At 41.9% G+C, this 21154-nt stretch overlaps 1 protein-coding gene across 1 annotated transcript in view; it reads right to left on the bottom strand.

The window, feature by feature from the left end:
• Positions 1-10392, bottom strand: part of LOC142475740 (ly6/PLAUR domain-containing protein 2-like) — a 31579-nt gene extending 21187 nt beyond the window's left edge. Inside the window, exon 1 of the mRNA XM_075581483.1 lies at positions 10147-10392. Within this exon, the coding sequence (XP_075437598.1) occupies positions 10147-10198 (52 nt within the window). The 5' untranslated portion in view covers positions 10199-10392. The remainder of the gene's footprint in view (positions 1-10146) is intronic.
• Positions 10393-21154: the final 10762 nt, after the last annotated feature.

The raw sequence follows: 21154 nt of genomic DNA, 5'->3' as shown, positions 1-21154 counted from the left end.
GTGCATGTACCTACTGGCTAAATAAACCTCAGTCATACCAACAACTGGTGTAGTCCTTGAAGCATGACTAGTGATAATGGAAGATGTGTTCATGAGGTGCAACTCTTGTACTGGAGGCGCTGACCACTAAAGAATCACCGTGAGCATGTACTGATGTCCTCCCCATACCATCGCGGAGATCTCCTGGCTCCTTTTTACCAACCAGGTGTAGCAGGGCCACCCCTGGCTACTATTCTACCAAATGGGCTGGCAGTAAACCTTGGTACTATCAGGTTGCCAGTAGTTGGTATGGGGTTTTCCCCTTCACCTTTGGTACTGCACTTCAGTGACAGCAGAGAGTGGTACATCCTGTTGTAGCTGAGACAAGGGGGTTCCCGCCTTCTGGCTGTACTTAAGGGCTTTACCGCCCCAAAAGTTAGGGGTTGTTCATTCCCCTCTGAGGAAGGCAGGTCACACAACTGGGAGCCTGAGATTGGGGCCTTCCCATGTGCTCTTCCCTCCGGGGGAGAGTTAGTGTGGAGTGGACCATACCTCTGCCTCTGCTAGGGAGGTGGGGAAGAGCTAGGATGGCTGCGGGTGCCCTTGGCCTGTAGTGACGGTCCAGGGACCATCTTCAGTGATAGCTGACTAGACAGACTGCATCCGGCAGAAGACTGCTGTGTAACTGTTACTGAAGAGTGTAGTAATAAACCCGTTCCTGTTTTGCAATATACCTCCTGCCTGGTGCCTGACCTTCCTGGGGGGAGAGGTAATAAGTTCTACCGTGGGAGATCATCTTCAGTTCCTGGAGCCTAGGAAGGTACCGTATGTGGCGAACCGCATCCTCAGTTCTTTTCAGTTCAGTTCCTTGGAGTCTGGCGAGCAAATGGAGTGAACGTACCATTTCACTTGTACCCGTGCTTACAAAAAGACTTGAATATGTCTGATGGTATGGACTTCGTTCCCTATTGGCGACCAAGAGGAGTCCTAGTGGTGAAGGTGGAAGGAAAACGGTACATCAGATGCTTATGCCCCAAGTGTGATTTCCTAGGTGGTGAATTGACCTGGGAAGTCAAGTGTGCCTGCTGCGGAGCACAGTTCTTGAAACCCACGATGCTGCGACCTACTGAATTCACAGAGAAAGATGCGACTGACCTGTCTACCTGGGCGGTCGATTCTGCTGCTAAACAATCAACCTCAACTATGGAAGCTTCGGAGGGCTTTTCAGCGACTGAACACTAATGAGTTTCTGTTACTAATTGTTGGGACACGTGCAGAGGTACAACCAGGGAGACAGATTTGGGAGAACTTAAACCATGGCGTTATTCAACCTGTCACTTTAAACAATGCAGGAAAATAAACAGCCTCTCTCATTGTAAGGGCTGACTCACTTCCCCAATCCCTATCTGCATGGTTGGGTCTAAAGAGGTACCTCAAAGGAGGTGGCTCTTCATGTCAGTCTCTAGGTCTGGATTGGTGTGCGTTGAGGGCCCAGCCTCAGGCAGGTCCCTGTGTCCTGGAATAGGGGTCTGGTGCCGGGTCTCTTGATATCAGCATAGCCTTTCTGCTCAAGACATCATCTCCTCTGTCAGCACAGTTGTGACTATGATCAGGAGTCTCTCTAAGCAGTTTCCAGCAGGAGGCATTTCTACGGGTCTGATTAGCCAGGTGGAGACTGGTTAATTGACTTTGGCTGCAATTAACCAACTCCTTGCTGTTACACTAATCATTTCAGCTCCGCTGTTGTTAACGGAGGAGTCAAAGGCACAAAAATGATTGCAACCTGAAAGTGGATTGCAGATTATACGTTTTTTTCTTCAATATTCTACCTGTTAATTAAAAAATAGAAATCCCACTTGTCTCAGACAGGTCTGTAACCCGGTCTTTCTTCATTATCTCTAGGCAAATAGTGCTTCCACTGCAGCAAAGTATTCTGGGTAATGGCATGCACATGAGCACTTGCAGTGTGTCACCTTTTACTTCCTGTCCAATGCTACAGTAATTACAATGAACGTCAAGGTATTAACAAAAAGATACGCGGTGACATTTTGATGGCATAGGGTTAGGTCACTCTTGTGGTTTGACATGTCAGCTGAGCTACTTCATGAGCTTATCAGACCCTTTATTCATACAACACATTACTGCTAGTTTTAGAAAGCCAACAGACAGTCCACAATCGGTACTGTAATGACTAATTGCTACTAATTTACACTTTTATTGCTGGTAATTTTGGGCTATTTGTAGGTTCTTTCCTTATGCTTTCAGTGCTGGTAACTAAGTCCTATCCTGGGTTTCTTCATACGTCCCCCACATCTCACACCTGCAGTCCAACTCCAAGTCTCTGACTGTCCTTCTGCCATATCCTCATGGAGGGTACTCTGTTACCTGAAACCCAACATGTCCAAAACAAAGTTCCTTTACATTTCCTTCAACACCCAGTCCAATATCCCCATTCTCCATCACAATAAACATATCCTATACAGTCCCGTTCGACTCATCCCTCTTCTTTTCTATTCACTTCCATGCTCTGGTTAAAACGTGTCACTTCTTCCTCCATAACATTGCTACGGGTTTACCCTGCTAAAACTCTAATGAATGCCTTTAGTCGCTACTGTATTCACTATTGTAGTCGCTCTACTAATAGGTCTCTCTGGTTCATAACTTTATCCCTTACAATGTATCCAATATGTATCAATATACAATTAGATTGTAAGCTCCTCGGAGCAGGGACTCTTCTTCCTTGATGTTACTTTTATGTCTGAAGCACTTATTCCCATGACCTGTTATTTATATTATTTGTTATTTATATGATATGTATTACTACTGTGAAGCGCTATGTACATTTATGGCGCTATATAAATAAAGACATACAATATAATACTGCAGCTAGAATCCTTTCACTTTCTCCCAGAACAGCTCCTGTTCCCCTCCTCCTTAAATCCCTCTATTAGCTTCCCATTAAACTCCACATAACCTACCCGGTGCTTCTCACCTCCAACTCCTCCTTACAGTACATCGCTGCTTTGATTTCTCAATACACCCCTGCTCATAACTGTGACCATTTCATACCTTCCATCTGTAAAGTTCTTTCACCGAATAGATATTTTCCGCACAACAGCCACACGTGTAACTGCTGTCCACTGCACGTCACCCTGCCCCTGCTGTCTCGGTAAGTTTCCCAACATGCCACTTAGATTGTAAGCTCTTCGAGGTAAAGATTCCGTTTTCTATTGTATGCTTTTGTGTATGTCTTACTTATTATACCTGTGTATTCTATTGCTGTCACTGTGTAAATGGACATGTACATACAGTGCATACATTTGTTGAATCTATAGACACCCTATTCTACAGCCTTATATAAAGTAGGTCTTAAAGAGAAGTGAAATAATAATATGAGATGTTAATTACACCATTTTGCTATTTAACAGAAACACAAGAACCTTGGGTCTACAGTATGTTAACAATAAGCAACATATTGTTGAAAGTAAAGCTCAAGTTAGTGCCCATAAGGATCAGCCAGGACTGGAGAACATGATTCAGTGGTGACGTACTGTAGCACATTATTGCATTATAATATAGAAGCATCAATAATTACAGGAGAAATTGCCATACAATCTGTCCATCATATAACAATACACGTTTCACAATCTCTCCTTCTTACTCTTTATTTCTCTGCTTGGTTTAAAAAAACGCTGTGGCAAAAGGTGGTGTGGAATATGTGCAGGTGAAAGTAGGATTGTAGGAGAGATGGTAGTATTCAAGATTTAGCCGTATGCTATATCTTCGGGAGAAGGAGTGACAACACTGGCACGGAGTTTGAAGCAGGGGAACCTAGTTGTATTGTATGTCTTTATTTATATAGCGCCATTAATGTACATAGCGCTTCACAGCAGTAATACATGTGGTAATCCAATAAATAACAGATAATATAAATAACAGATCATGGGAATAAGTGCTTTAGACATTAAGGAAGAGGAGTCCCTGCTCCGAGGAGCTTACAGTCTAATTGGTAGGTAGGGAGAACGTACAGAGACAGTAGGAGGGAGTTCTGGTAAGTGCATCTGCAGGGGGCCAAGCTTTATGTGCCATGTGTTCAGAATAGCCACAGTGCTATTCATATGCTTCTTTAAGCAAGTGTGTCTTAAGGTGGGTCTTAAAGGTGGATAGAGAGGGTGCTAGTCGGGTACTGAGGGGAAGGGCATTCCAGAGGTGTGGGGCAGTCAGTGAAAAAGGTTTAAGGCGGGAGAGGGCTTTAGATACAAAGGGGGTAGAAAGAAGACATCCTTGAGAAGAACGCAAGAGTCTGGATGGTGCATAACGAGAAATTAGGGCTGAGATGTAAGGGGGGGCAGAAGAGTGTAAAGCTTTAAAAGTGAGGAGAAGAATGGAGTGTGAGATGCGGGATTTGATCGGAAGCCAGGAGAGGGATTTCATGAGGGGAGATGCTGAGACAGATCTAGGAAAGAGTAGAGTGATTCTGGCAGCAGCGTTAAGGATAGATTGTAGGGGAGACAGGTGAGAGGCAGGAAGGCCGGACAGCAGGAGGTTACAGTAATCAAGACGGGAGAGAATGAGGGCCTGAGTCAGAGTTTTAGCAGTCGAGCAACAGAGGAAAGGGCGTATCTTTGTTATATTGCGGAGGAAAAAGCAACAGGTTTTAGAAATGTTTTGAATGTGAGGGGCAAATGTGAGAGAGGAGTCGAGTGTGACCCCAAGGCAGCGTGCTTGGGCTACTGGGTGAATGGTTCAATTTTCAGTGTCGGCTCCTTGTGACCTTGGGCAAGTCACTTTATCTCCCTGTGCCTCAGGCACCAAAAACAGATTGTAAGCTCTTCAGGGCAGCAACTGTGTCTATAAAGCACTACATAAAAAACTAGCAGCGCTATACAAGAACATGCTATTATTATTATTATTAGTATGCATGACAAATCTGCCTTCACCTGTGATCAGGAACGGATATATATTGACTACCAGGTTCCCATTATTTTACCCTTCTCCTTCGTACTCCCCTCACATTAATGTTATTACTACATTGTGGCGCTTCTTCGCCGTAACATTCCCGAAATACTACCTTGTCACTGTTTCTTTATTACTGGAATGACTGCCCTCACTCTCTCCTGTCTAGGTTATTGCAACCTTCTACTTACTGGCCTCCCTGCCCCACAGCTTTCTACCTATCAATGTTCCAATGCAGCCAGCATTATTGCACTTGTCACAAGTACAGCTAAAGTAAAAGCATGTAGAGTCAGTCAATCTCAAAAGAGATGATACTCATCTGGAACAACTGCCACAGCCGGGAGTCCTCATGGAGCTCAGCAAACAGTGTTGAAACAAAGGTCCATGGTGTATGAACCTCCAGGATACAGAGGTAATGGATCGCAATTGCAATAATATACGTTAATATGTACAGTATCGCGTCTAACCACAGTTAACAAGCAACAAGTGTATCGATACACAATTCTCACTTGGTGTCGGAATGACGACATACGTCTCAGCATACGGGTCCCTACGCGTTTCGTCACAACACGTGACTTTGTCAGGGGGACAGAATCGGATAGCTGTAGACCTTTTAAAGCCCGCTAGTGGGTTAGAAATCAGCTGTACTTAATCATATTACTTGCGCAACCAATCCAAAGCAGTACAAATTGGGGAAAAAAAGAAGAAAACCCTCATATGTTAAAAATAAAATCAAAACTGAAACAAGGGCTGACCAAAAACAACAGATGCCTAAACTGAAAACCATGCACACAATACAAGACAATGTCAAATATATAAATAAACAAATATTGCCTCCAGGTGTTGCTACAGACGAGACCACGAGTATTCTAAAGCTTGCCTTAAACTAGCCCGGGTACATTCTGAGTATGTGCTGGGTGTAACCTGGCTAGTTTAAGGCAAGTTTAAGGCATTTCTGCATTGACTAATGACCCATAGGATTAACACAGCAGGGGTCCCTGGCAGTCCCATTCAGTTTGAATGGGACTGCCAGGGACCCTCGCTGTTATTCTGATGGGCCATTAATCAATGTAGAAATGCTGGGTCTAGTTTAAGGCAAGTTTAAGGCATGTATCCAGCATGTACCTGGGTATACCTGGGTCTTTTTGGCGATTGCCACTGGTTTGTGTTAGAATAACCGTGGGCACTACAGTAAACATATAAAGTGAACACAAATTTTTTATAATTGGGATATTAATATTGCACTCAGTAAACCTGAATATTCAACATACATAACATACATTTTTGGCAATGTTAGTAAATGGAAAATATAAATTTAAAAATATATGTATAGAAAATATATCAAATATACCACCACCCTGAGGAAGGTCCCACGAGGACCGAAACGTTGGTCATGTTTGTGCTATGTTTATTTTTGAATACAAGTTTTCTTACTTACCTTTGAGTGCTGTCTTGTGTCTGCTCCTGCTGGAGTGGATTACTTTTCTCTTACTATTGGTATAGGACATGCGCCGCAAACTGTTTATGGTATATATATATATATATATATATATAATATATACACACACATACACATATATACAAGAAACGCAAGCTTCATAGCGTAACTCTGTATACATTTTTTAGAAAGAAATAAATCAGTCCCATGGATTTTCACTCACAAGTGATAGCAGATAAGTGAAGCAGGAATGATCACACGTGATAGCTTGAATAGTCACAAGTGAAGCAGAAGTGAAGCTGGAATGATCACAAGGGATAGCTGGAATAGTCACAAGTGAAGCACAAGTGAAGCAGGAATGATTACAAGTGAAGCAGGAATGATTACAAGTGAAGCAGGAATGATTACAAGTGAAGCATGAATGATCACAAGTGATGCCGGAATGATCACAAGTGATCCCGGAATGATCACAAGTGATCCCGGAATGATCACAAGTGAAGCCAGAATGATCACAAGTGATAGCAGGAATGATCACAAGTGATAGCAGGAATGATCACAAGTGAAGCAGGAATTATCACAAGTGAAGCAGGAATGATCACAAGTGATAGCAGGAGCTAAACTGACTGAGAAGATTAAAGCTCTAAGAAAAAATATTTAACCGTATAATGGTAAGCTCAATGCAATAAGATAACACTACAGAAAGTAAGATTACATACAGAACAATGTCAGACAAATACAATGAACTGAATAAATAAATAAATGTTAAAATAAATGAAAACCATAATGAATATAAAAAAAATTAATGAAATGATGTGGAATAGTGAGTTAAGGAAACTATGGTATGATAACCTGAAACTAATATGATAATGAGTACAGCATATATAATGAATGCATATTATAACAAATGTAAATACATACAATGAGTAAAGAAATATAGTAAACAATACCAATATACTAATGAAAAAGGGAGTGATGAGATCAAACATGGAGGCTAAATGTTTTATCAAAGATGATGACACAATAAAAATAACAGATCATATATACTGTGTATATATATATATATAAAACAGAAAATAGCCGTGTTAGTCCAGTTGCGATAGTGCAGAATAAATGAGTTCTTCAGTATTAGGTGATACCTTTTTTATTGGACTAACAATTTATGTCATAGGACAAGCTTTCGAGAGTTCTCCTCTCTTCTTCAGGGCAGCCTGAAGAAGAGAGGATAACTCTCGAAAGCTTGTCCTATGACATAAATTGTTAGTCCAATAAAAAAGGTATCACCTAATACTGAAGAACATATATATATATATATTATATATATATATATATATATATATATATTTATATATATATATATATATATATATATATATATATATATACATATACATATATATATATATATACTGTACATACACACATACACACATACATACGTACACACCTACTGTACATGTTTCTAAATTCATTGTTAGCCAGAAATGAAAATGTAATGTTGTGCATAAGAATGCAGTCGATTTCAAACTCTCTAAAATCTCTGTACTTGACTTGTCCACCTCTACACCGCACATTGTGATACCCTCCAATAGCAGGCGATATAGTTCCTGGCATTGTATAATGTGCCCAACATTATACTCATCAATGGATTCAAGTTACTCAATGTTATCTCAATCTGCCCATGAACTGCCTGTGAACATAATGTATAACCTCTACCCATTTAATGTGGCCATGTATTGTCGTCATAATTCTGGGCCCAGGACATACTTGAAAACGAGAGGTAACTCTCAATAAAAACATTTTATACATGTATAAATTAGTTAGTACATTGTCTGGAGCGGAGAGTGATAAAAAGACAACCTGAAGAGTGAAACCTACCAGAGACTCTTACATCCACCACCAGTCGAATTTCTTTAAAATCTAAGGCTGTCACACATTTTAATCTGGTCTGTAACTGTTTCATTCGCCCATAATACAAATTATCTTTAACTGTGCATGCAATGTCTTGTATATAATGTATACCCCGCTCATTATGTAAATGTATTTGTAACCATGTATTATTTGTCTTAACTCTGTGCCCAGGACATACTTGAAAACGAGAGGTAACTCTCAATGTATTACTTCCTGGTAACACATTTTATAAATAAATAAAAAATAGCCTTCTAGTGTGACTTGTATTTAAAACGTAGTTATTGTGTACAAGAGTGAAAATCCTCCATACCGGACTGAAATATTGGTGCATTTCCTGATCCAAATGAATGTGTTAGTGATTATTTAGTGTGACTGATAACACAAGGGGAGCAAAACTGGTGCAAAAATGCACCAGATTTATCCTGATTACAAAAAAAAATCCCACGGTTTTTAAATAACGTTTTTGTAATTTGGTAAATCTAGTCCAGGTTTGCAGCTGGGAGATAGTTGAACTTTCCAAAGTACTTTACAATATTACGTCTGGAGAATTCAAGCTTTGTTATCCTTGAAAACGCAAGCACAGGTGCAAAACGCATTGGAGCATGCTTGCCTCCCTTTTTTATATGGCTCAAATATAATAATATTTTTTTTTTTAACGGGACCTTTTGCCCCTATTATTCAGTGGGGCTGTGCGCAGCTTTGATTTTTCTTCACACTACTGTACCTGGAATCCTGACAGTAAGTGATTGGTTTATACTGTATGTACAAAGACATAAAAAGTAAAAACCGTCTTTCTGGATGATGTTGCTTATTATTTTCTGCTAATCTGCAGATATGTTTTCAGAGGCCTCTCATCAATTTGGATCACACAAGTCTTCCCAAAGAGTCTCCCCACCATGCCTCCTCTTCACTGTGCCTGTCCACTAAGCCAGCGTGGAAGATCTGAGACCCCACGAGTCTCCCCAAAGGCAGCCAGCCGAAGGGCAGCCAAAGGCTGTCAGCCGTTTGCTGCCATTCGCTGATGTTAGAGCTGCTCTGTTACAATTCCCAAAATCATATATTATCTCTAACTGTCCATGAAATGTCTGTAAATTGAATGTATAACACCTGTTCATTTAATGTAACCATGTATTGTCATAACTCTGGTCACAGGCCATACTTGAAAACGAAAGGTACCGTAACTCTCACTGTATTACTTTCTGGTAACACATTTTATAAATAAAATAAATAAGTATAAGGAGAGAGACCACAGGACGTAGGATTATCTCACATAAAAAAGCAAGTGCACACCGTAAAATATCCACACTCTTCAGCTTTGATTTGAGGTTAACTGGAGGATATTGTCACATGAAGCACCAAAGCCACGTTGAAGGGTTTCCTTACACAATACAGAAGAGGGAAACTACAGTACATGATTAATCTACATAGAGCAGATAAGTCCAACTGTAGGATTAACTCCACATAGGAGAGCCATATCACAGCATATTAGATGTACCGTAAGACTTTCAGATCACATCATTGGGTAACCTCACAAAGAACACAAACTGTAGTTAACATTCATATAAAAGACGAGAGACACTATATAACCACAACAACACAGGAGATCGGATAACCTTACTTAAAATAAAAGGACACAATGTTCTCACATTATACAGAAGAGGTCGTGTAAGTGCAGTGCAAGCTCACCTAATGCAGAAGAGACTTGAATTCACTAAATGCACTATAAGGGTGAATTAAGTATGCGGTTATTTGGAACTTCCATTTGTTTCATGTTATTTTCGATAATTAGTGTGAATAGGATTGTTATTCAGATATTTGTATATTAGAAGAAAATATTAAATATCAATGATTGATTTACATCTTACCGAGCTCTGCATACATCACTACAGCCAGAAGGGATCCCAATAATGTCTTCATCTCGAGCAATTCTCACAGTCAGCTCATCCATATCAACATGCCCCTGGGAACTTTTATACCTATATACTGTACATTATTACACAATTCGACTTTTCGCAACTGTGACGGCAGCCCTTCCAGCTATTGGGTCACACTTTGGCTGGAACAACAGGTTATCTGACTCACTGGCAAATGCTACTGTGTGATAGTACAGGGTAAACACAGGGGATTTATTTTTAAAATGGAAAAATACTGATGGAGGAATCATTTTAAGGCAGTCGATCAGCGTCATAAGAAAGGAGGTAGACAATTAAGGACCACAAATGGACCATTCAGCATCAAGGTGACGATATTACTGCAGGTGTTTTTTTTTTTTTTTTTAACAATGTGCAACACACAGTAGCCAAATTGAGGTGTACCACTAATTAGCAGGTATTCACTCTATTAAGCAGCAGTGATCAGTTAATACGCCCAATAAGAAGCTGGTTTTGATATTTGGATATTTGAAGAAGCAGATCCTGAAATCTGTGCCTGGAAATATTGTATGGATTTGTGCTATATATTGACACGACACTAGAGGACTGCAAACATATCCAGTTTGACTGAATGTTGTCATTTTGCTTGGGGAAGCCATTGGTTAATATTGGCACAGGACAATAAAAGGAAATCAATGTACCCAGCACATGACCCTGCATACTCTGCACAATATATTAAATGAATCTCAAGTTCAAGAAAGAGCTTCTCCATTGTGCTCATCACAGCCCAGAGCCACAAAAACATGCTAAGCGTTAGCACACATTTACTCCCATTCATATGTAGGTAGCAGGACTCCATGGCGGAGGCATTGAAATATTCATGCCTCAAAGGATTGTTCACTACAGTTCACTAAACTGTAATAGTGCCTTTAGGGGCAATATTCCATGGAAACTCACATCGACCTCAACGGGAATTGCCGTCCCACACAACCTTGATCGGCACTATTGCAGTTTAATGTACAGTTTTGCCCCCAAAATCGAAATAAATAAGGTAAGTTGTTTTATACTATTATCTCCATATACATGATCCTCTTCTTCTGTCTTCAGTCTTACTATTCCTACAAATCTGCCTTACTGGCCAGGCTAATTTCTCTTCTGTTTGGTCCTCTGCTACTTGCTTTCCTTCTACCTGATATACAGATGTAGCAAGACTTACTGTCTTCGGTGCTGCTGCCACACGCGGTCACATGACCGCGTTGTCAAGTCACCAAAGGATTAACGCGGTGGGGGGGGTTTCATTCAGAAGCATGGACCTCCGCAGTCCCATCGCGGCAGACACTGTCCCGGGCGCCACAGCGTTGTACTTGTTCCTCCGTGATGGGAGGACAGTACAGTACGTCTTGCTACTGTACAACTTAGGAAGAAGAGAAGAACGGGACGCGCACAGCTTGGAGATGGGCTGGAGGCATGTGTCGGTGAATGATCCTAACACAAGTGAATCCTCTGACGCGTTTCTCGCCTCTAGGTTGCTTTATCGAGACCCACCCCGAGGGGGATCACCATGGACCTGTGGTTTAAAGGTCAGCGGCTATTTGTTTCCTGGATTGTAGAGCCCCATGTGCTATTCATTGATTTGACTGTTTGGTTGCACACCACATATTTAATAGGCAAGGAGACGCACCGCTATTTCTGGGAGTATCAATGGCGTTTTCCACTGTTCTATTACCCCGGCTTAGGGGTCTATATATGTACATATATACAGCATTTATGTTCCACAGCCATTTCGTCAGGCATTAGAGCACCCATTATGGAGCCTACTCCCTTTTCTATCTTACTGTACAACTTATAAGATATTCAATAAGGAGCCCATTTATTAAACTGCTATAAAGGCATTTAGAAAATGGCTAGTTTTGCATGGAGGTAGAGCTTGCCGTACTCATTAAGAAGTTATCACATGCGACCTGAGCATTTCTTGATGCAATTTGGTTCCAGCTGTGCAATTTGGTGCAATTTTGTATGCAAATGAGACACTTGCACAACTACATATTTACAGGCTATTCATCAAGTTGCGAGCTGGCGTATAATTTGGAAAGTCACAGCCTGAAATCTTGCCTCCCTCCGGTAGGTACATTTGGGCTTTTACTGGCAAGACAGAGGGGTTTATTCATTAAACTGATATCCTGTAGTGCTGATCAGGGCACTATAACCCAGAAACTCCCATTGAAGTCAACCGCTGTCTCAGAGGCTATGCAGGACCAGGGCGGTCTGGACTACTGTGGTTATTGGCAGGGTGAGGGTTGTAGATCACAGACACATCCACAATCTGTACCACTGCACAACTACTATGCTGCTCTAGCAGGGCATAACTGCCCCATGGAAGTACCTACTGCAGTGGAAGAGCGGGTGGGGGTTTCTGGTAGTTAAAGGAAGCCACAATCAGGAAAATTGTGTCCCAGAAAAGGAAGGCGCTCCACTTGGGGAATTCCATTGTAAGTGATGTCGATTTGGGGATCAAATAGTGAGAGAAAGAGGAAGGTAAGGAACCCGGACAGCTCAGAGTGGTAGGGGGTGCATTTAAGGAACTGTCAAGGCAGCAAGACAGGAGGAACAAGTAGAGGTCATAGTCCCCATAGGGATAAATGACCTGGCTATGGGTCAAGTTAGAGTAGTGCAGGAGGAATTTAGGGAGTTATTGGACAGTTTTTGGGAAGGTAACAACCTCAGTGGCCTTTTGAGTGGTATTACCAGTGGATTTTGATGGGGAGGGCAGGTTTCTTTGCACCAGAGACTTTATTACATGTTTGAGTTAGTGGTATGAAGAGGTGGGATTTGGATTTATTGGATATACAGTACTGGAGCTGTTCTCCTAGGATGGATATGGGCCTATGTAAGAGAAATGGCATGCATCCTTGGAGGGGATCCAGGATACTAGGGGGTGATTTATCATAGCAAATTTGGCGCAACATTGCTTTGTTTTCATCTTGCGTCGTCTTGCATCAATGTATTAAGGTCTTCGCTCCAGGTTTTTAACGCCATTTGCGTCATCTTGTGATTCTCAGCAAGATGCATCACCCATATCCAGGGGAAAGTAATGCATCTTAAATAGAAATAAGATCCCTAACAGGCAGAAGGAGATGTATGGGAAGAACAGGAGGGATAGGAGAAAGCGTAGCAAAAGTCTTCAGGATATGAGTGCAAATCAGTACAGTTTGGTGAAAAATATCAGAACTAATTGCAATAATGACCAGCGATGATTTAGATATTGTGGCTATAAAGGGTCATTGTACAATGAGAATCAGGACTGGGACATAGCTACAGTGTATACCATGTTATTCTCTGCTTACACCTTGATAAAGCGCTTGTAAGCGTGAAACGCGTAGGTGGTGTGTTTTTTACCTTGTCCATGGGTCAGCAATAAAGATACCATATTTATGGTGGTACTCTCGTTGATTGTATTTTCCACTTGTGGTTGTGCTCCGTTTTCTACCTACACTTGCTCTCTATTTCGAAAAGGTAAAGTATGAATGAGGAGATGGGGAGGAGTTGTCCTATACAGTATGTTAGGAACAATATGCTCAAAAAACTAGATTAGTCATCACTTGAGTGTAGGCGCAAAGTTCATCTTTCCTGTCTTGCCTTCAAAAACTTTCTGGGGAAGCTACCCGTCTATCTGAACAAGCTCCTCACCCCTACCACATGCAGCAATTATCTGAGATCTGACTCCACAAGACTGTTCATGGTCCCAAGGCTCAACAAAGTATCCGTCCGCTCCTCCTTCCCTTACCGTGCACCCCAAAACTGGAACAACCTACCGGAGACTCTCACTGCCACCACCAGTCTAAGTTATTTCAAATCTAAGTCTCACATTTTAATCTGGTCTGTAACTGTTACATACGCCTTTAATATATATTATCTCTAACTGTGCATGCAATGTCTTGCATATAATGTATACCCTGTACACTTATGTAACTATTTGTAACCATGTATTATTTTTCATCTTAACTCTATGCCCAGGATATACTTGGGAACGAGAGGTAACTCTCAATGTATTACTTCCAGGTAAAACAATTTATAAATAAATAAATATAAAATTCTACTTTAATACAAGCTACTGACGTAAATACTGGGGCAATTTGGGTAAATGTATACAAAATATAAGAAATGGAAGCGCTGTAAAAATGACCCAAGTGCAAGAAAGTAAAAAAAAATGTAAACATTAGTACTACCGGTATATGACCCTAAAGCTTACCCTATAGTGTCGATTGGTGTTGCTGGAAAAGGACCGTTCCACAGTCTAAATACAAAAGAAGAAAGCAGAAAAACAGTGCTACCTCAAAAAATAGGGACAGAGAAAAGAGAAAAAAGCACAGAGTGTAACATCGTGTACCATATTTACCAACATTATTTGATTCAATGTGAAAATTGACTGGAAATACACACACATTGAGTGCCTAGGATAAATGCACTAAGATAATAATAATAATAATAATCCTGGTTTCAGATCCACATTGGGGAATTGTCTCATCAATCAGGGATTCTCATACAAGACAAAAAAATGAAGAGCACATATAGAGCACTATATAATGAATATAATGTATAAAGATACGGTAGCTCAGTTCGACTCACTATGTTACAAAAGTTAAAAGCATTGAAAAAGTGCAGCAAAGAAAGGACCGGGCAGCCAACAGACGCAGAGCGAAGTCTCCAGTCTCACGTCTATGCTGCCAGCAGGACTGTCCGTGTGTGATGTCACTTCCTGCTTGTCGTGCCTGGCTCTACCTCAGTTCCTCCGTCACCCTACGTATTTCACAGGTAGATCCTGTTTCCTCAGGGGTTTGTATCTTGGGTTCCTTCAATCAGCTTAATTTAGCTCTAACAATTAACCATATGCCTCCTCAACCATACTAAACAACGAAATACAAAGAGAGACAATATTGTACATACAAAAACAAGTAATGCTGGTATCAAACTTAGAAATGTACATATAAATAAAAAAATATAATAATTTGATACTAATCAATAAATAAAAAGCATAAACAAATATGCTGGCGCCAAATAGTCAGTGGAATGTCCTGTACTCCTCAAGGGATCCGCACACTTGCTCGACAGACCATGCAAAGAAAAGAACACAAACAAACAAAAATCATAGCGCAACACTGTAGGGTAAGCAGTACTGCACTAATACACACAAACAGTTAAGAATCCTAGCGACTATTAAAATAATTATTTATTAAAAAGAACTATGCCAAGACCGACAATGGCAAATACAAGGAACCGCAGGTCATCCGGAGCACAAAAATTGGAGCCCTACTTACATACAGCAAGGTTTAAACTCGCATGGTAGGAACAAGTCCTAGGTAGAGATGATCTCCCTGGCGGGTGATGCCTCTGCTCCACTGCGGCTCAGACACCAGTCAGTCCTTACGATGGTAACCGGAACAGCTCCGGCCGTGGGGGCTGGTGTGCGGGGTCCACAGCTCTGCACCGCGTGTAGACACACGCCTCACTTCCTCCTACGGAGCAACAGGAAGTCTCTGCGCGCCCGCGCGCGATAGTGCCCGTTGCCTTAAAGGAACAGCTGGCAGGCTGAAGGGAAAGTTGGGCTCCAAGGCCAAATGTCCTTAAACGTCCAAAGTCAGTCAAATAGTGGCTGTGCCACTAGCCCTACGCGTTTCGTAGATGTCACTCTACTTCCTCAGGGGCCCCCAGCAATCCCTGCTTTACTGCTCGCCCGGGCGAGCAGTAAAGCAGGGATTGCTGGGGGCCCCTGAGGAAGTAGAGTGACATCTACGAAACGCGTAGGGCTAGTGGCACAGCCACTATTTGACTGACTTTGGACGTTTAAGGACATTTGGCCTTGGAGCCCAACTTTCCCTTCAGCCTGCCAGCTGTTCCTTTAAGGCAACGGGCACTATCGCGCGCGGGCGCGCAGAGACTTCCTGTTGCTCCGTAGGAGGAAGTGAGGCGTGTGTCTACACGCGGTGCAGAGCTGTGGACCCCGCACACCAGCCCCCACGGCCGGAGCTGTTCCGGTTACCATCGTAAGGACTGACTGGTGTCTGAGCCGCAGTGGAGCAGAGGCATCACCCGCCAGGGAGATCATCTCTACCTAGGACTTGTTCCTACCATGCGAGTTTAAACCTTGCTGTATGTAAGTAGGGCTCCAATTTTTGTGCTCCGGATGACCTGCGGTTCCTTGTATTTGCCATTGTCGGTCTTGGCATAGTTCTTTTTAATAAATAATTATTTTAATAGTCGCTAGGATTCTTAACTGTTTGTGTGTATTAGTGCAGTACTGCTTACCCTACAGTGTTGCGCTATGATTTTTGTTTATTTGTGTTCTTTTCTTTGCATGGTCTGTCGAGCAAGTGTGCGGATCCCTTGAGGAGTACAGGACATTCCACTGACTATTTGGCGCCAGGTTTTTCTTTATTTTGGTTTATTCTGTTAGTACTGGCAGTATCACCGGGCAGCCATCCTTTATTATAAGTTTTTTAATATCACACTGTGTATTACACTTTAGCGCTAGTTCACATTTTTTTCTTCATAAACAAATATGCTGACACTTGTATAAATATCTAAAAATATAAAAAAACTGTGAGCATGTGAATTTCAACACATCCTATAACTATTTTAAATTATAATATAGTATGCAGAGAATCTATTGATATACATGGGACCATACAGTCAAGCTAATTTTATGCAAAAACAACACTCGTTAATTATCTCATTAGCATCGGCAGTTGTTAAAGCTGCAGACCAAGCAATATCCTACATGTGGGTTTTTAAATAAATCAGTTCTGTACTATGAGAAAATATTTGTAGCATTTTTTCTTCTAAAACCACTCAGAATAATATTTTTAATGTACAGTATTGTACTGTAACAAGCATTTTTTTTGTTTTCTATAGCAACCAGTTACAAAGATACATACCCTTCCACTTCTGAAACAGGCTCTGGTACACCCCTTTTTGAGCCCTGCCCTCTCTCTAGCAGTGCACCAATTGTATCTAGTTCCTGCCTGGTCACATGAACTTCCCCACAGAACTTTGCATCTTTGGTCCTCGTCTGCTGCACTGACAGGGAGTTAGTGAACCTCTGAGCCGAATCTTCATCGATCGATCACAGGAGAACGGATCGATCGGCAACTAAGCTATATACTTATCATTGTGTGGATTGTATTGATGCACAAATGTAAGGGAAAGAAATCAAAGTAAAAAAAGAAACGGCAGCTTGGTCTGCTTCTTTAAGAGGCTTTTGCGCAAATGTGCATTCAACATATTAAGCGTTAACACCTACTAACGCACATATGCGTTAAACCACAGTTCTACACATGCGCAATTACCAAATATATCGCTCATGCCCGTTACCGAAGCAGCCCACACATGCACGTTAACATCTTATACAACCCAGCACACATGCGTTAGCTTTCTTTAACGCGTATGTGTGTGACGTCACAATCGAGCTGTGAAAATGAAGTATGGACACGTTCCAAACATCCAGTAGTCCGAGCACATATTGTACCTATGTTAAATAGGCAAGATGTCACAGGCAGTACCTAGCGGTCCCTGTGAGCACCCAGGAAGGATAAGGATGCAGAGGGTCACAGCAGAGATGGATAGTCTCAGAAACGGCATTGTGGACAACTGTGCTAAGCTATATGGGTGATGGTGCTACCTCTAGAATGAAAAAAGAAATGAGGCATATCCTGGAGGCAATTAATGCCCTGGGCCGTGATGCGAGGATAACAGGTATGCTGAAGCAGAGCTGAAGCAGAGACGGGCAGACAGCGAGAGGAGATATGAAAGAAAAGCTGCCCGACCGTGCGAAGGCTCAAGGACAGGAGAGGTCCACGCAAGAACCCACTCTAGAGCCACACGAACGCCGGATGATGGAGGTGATTTCAAGCTCCCAGGTGGTCGGTCTGCCAAGTCTTATAGACACGTCTAACCAGCAGCAGGAGGAAGCTGCCACGTGTCCTAACATGATCTATGAATAATAATTACATATTCACAATGTCCTTATAATAACTAACATATGCACATCAAATAACTCAATTGCACATCTAGTTGCAATTATATCAACTCTGTAAAACAAACGTGGACTGCCCTATTATCCCCATTCCCCCCCACCCCCCAAATAAATATATTTATAATCACCTGGCAATGCTATGCTGTATGAACGATGTCACTTAAAAATATAACATGTGGTGTACAATGCATTGTAACATTTCTTAATGCAGCATGAGCCGCATAGTAATGATTGCTAGTAACTTGATTGCTTCGTTGAATACTTCATGATGTCTCAAGTGGTTACTATGTTAAATACGACAGGAGAAAATGAAAGGCATATGAGGTATTGTATTGTATGTGTTTCTTTATATAGCGCCAAAAGTGTACTCAGAGCTTCACAAAGAATACAGTATACAGGGAATTTATAATACAATGGGCACAGCAAAATCAGACAATAGGAAAGGAAATCCCTGCCCGAAGAGCTTACAATCTAAGAGGTATGATGGGGAACTTATGGTGACAACGGGTGACGGAATAAGGGCAGTAGATGGCAGTGCTTGGCCACAGTGGGTGGTAGGAGTGACTGTGACTGTGGGTGTGGGACAATAGCCATGAGTGCAGGCTGTTGGGATGCTTGATTTGCGGTGCAAGTTTTAAGGTTGGTCAGGATTAAATGAGAAGGTTAACACCATTTGCATGGGAGGAGATGGCAGGGAGGCGTGGGGGAGAGCAGGTGTGTATATGGCTGGGTCCAGGATTAGGAGAAATATCCCCAGCAGCGAGGAGTAGATAGAGGTTGTGAATAGAAGATTTGTGTGGGTGCTTTTTATTGAGGGGTAAAGAAGTTGTTGGGAAAGAGGTGTATAAATAATGGTGCAGTGTATGGGCACAGGCATACTGTAGGTGGAGTGGAGGAGAGATGAAGAAATGTGGATTGGAGGGGAGTGGGGAAGTTGGAGGTGTGACAAGGAATTCACTTGTTGCACATCCCAAGTTAAAACAATACATTTACTAATTAAAATTAAAATATATATCACAGCATACAAATCTGAACAGTAATTAATAAATATGGGTAAGGTGAACGGGTAATACAACAATTAATAAACAGTCAGGTATAGGAAGTGAGTAATTGGAGAAGAATTATAACTCGAAGCTTGAGAGTTAAATAATAAACCTTAATAAGTAATAGGCAATACCACAAAGCAGTGCTAATTAGTTCTGAGTATATATATAGATGAATGGATGGATAGATAGATAGATAGATAGATAGATAGATAGATAGATAGATAGATAGATAGATAGATAGATAGATAGATAGATAGATAGATAGCTGTGGGCAGTGGATGCTTAAGCATTAATATATTGGATAGATGCAAGCCCCAGATAGGGAGATGATAGAACACCACCAGTCTCTACTTATAATATAACAAAGAGGGTGTCACAGCCACTGGTAGTAGCAGACTCAATAGCTGAGACACGTACTGTATGGCAGGGGAGCGCAAACTTTTGGAGCTGCGCCCCCCTGCCTGCTCCCCCTCGCTTTCGCGCCCCAATCACCTCGCTCAGCAGCGACAAATCACCCCGCTACCATGGACACGGCAGTGTGACATCACTCTGCATGACACCGCGGCGTCATTTGACACCGCGTTGCCATAGCGATGCGTCACACCAACGTGTCTGAACCCGGTACGTTTGTTGCAGAGGCCTCACGCGATCCCCCGGCATTTAATTTTAATGTCTCGGCCTCTGCAAGCGCCCGCGCCCCCAAGTTTGCGCACCGCTACTGTATGGTAACAGCAGTATCGCACTGCATACACAATGTAACAGCAGTATCGCACTGCATACACAATGTAACAGCAGTATCGCACTGCATACACAATGTAACAGCAGTATCGCACTGCATACACAATGTAACAGCAGTATCACACTGCATACACAATGTAACAGCAGTATCGCACTGCATACACAATGTAACAGCAGTATCGCACTGCATACACAATGTAACAGCAGTACCGCACTGCATACACTGTAACAGCAGTATCGCACTGCATACACAATGTAACAGCAGTATCGCACTGCATACACTGTAACAGCAGTAACACACTGCATACACTGTAACAGCAGTAACACACTGCATACACTGCAACAGCAGTAACGCACTGTAACAGCAGTAACGCACTGCATACACAATGTAACAGCTGTATCGCACTGCATACACAATGTAACAGCAGTAACGCACTGTAACAGCAGTAACGCACTGCATACACAATGTAACAGCAGTATCGCACTGCATACACAATGTAACAGCAGTATCGCACTGCATACACTGTAACAGCAGTAACACACTGCATACACTGTAACAGCAGTAACACACTGCATACACTGCAACAGCAGTAACGCACTGTAACAGCAGTAACACACTGCATACACAATGTAACAGCTGTATCGCACTGCATACACTGTAACAGCAGTAACACACTGCATACACTGCAACAGCAGTAACGCACTGTAACAGCAGTAACGCACTGCATACACAATGTAACAGCTGTATCGCACTGCATACACAATGTAACAGCAGTATCACACTGCATACACAATGTAACAGCAGTATCGCACTGCATACACTGTAACAGCAGTATCACACTGAATACACAATGTATCAGCAGTATCGCACTGCATACACTGTAACAGCAGTATCACACTGCATACACAATGTATCAGCAGTATCGCACTGCATACACTGTAACAGCAGTATCACACTGCATACACAATGTATCAGCAGTATCACACTGCATACACAATGTAACAGCAGTAACGCACTGCATACACAATGTAACAGCAGTATCGCACTGCATACACAATGTAACAGCAGTATCGCACTGCATACACTGTAACAGCAGTAACACACTGCATACACTGTAACAGCAGTACCGCACTGCATACACAATGTAACAGCAGTATCACACTGCATACACAATGTATCAGCAGTATC

This window comes from Ascaphus truei, chromosome 2 (assembly GCF_040206685.1).
Source record: "Ascaphus truei isolate aAscTru1 chromosome 2, aAscTru1.hap1, whole genome shotgun sequence".
NCBI lineage: Eukaryota > Metazoa > Chordata > Amphibia > Anura > Ascaphidae > Ascaphus > Ascaphus truei.
Note: the sequence above shows the minus strand (reverse complement) of the source record. Positions and strands in the feature narration are given on the sequence as shown.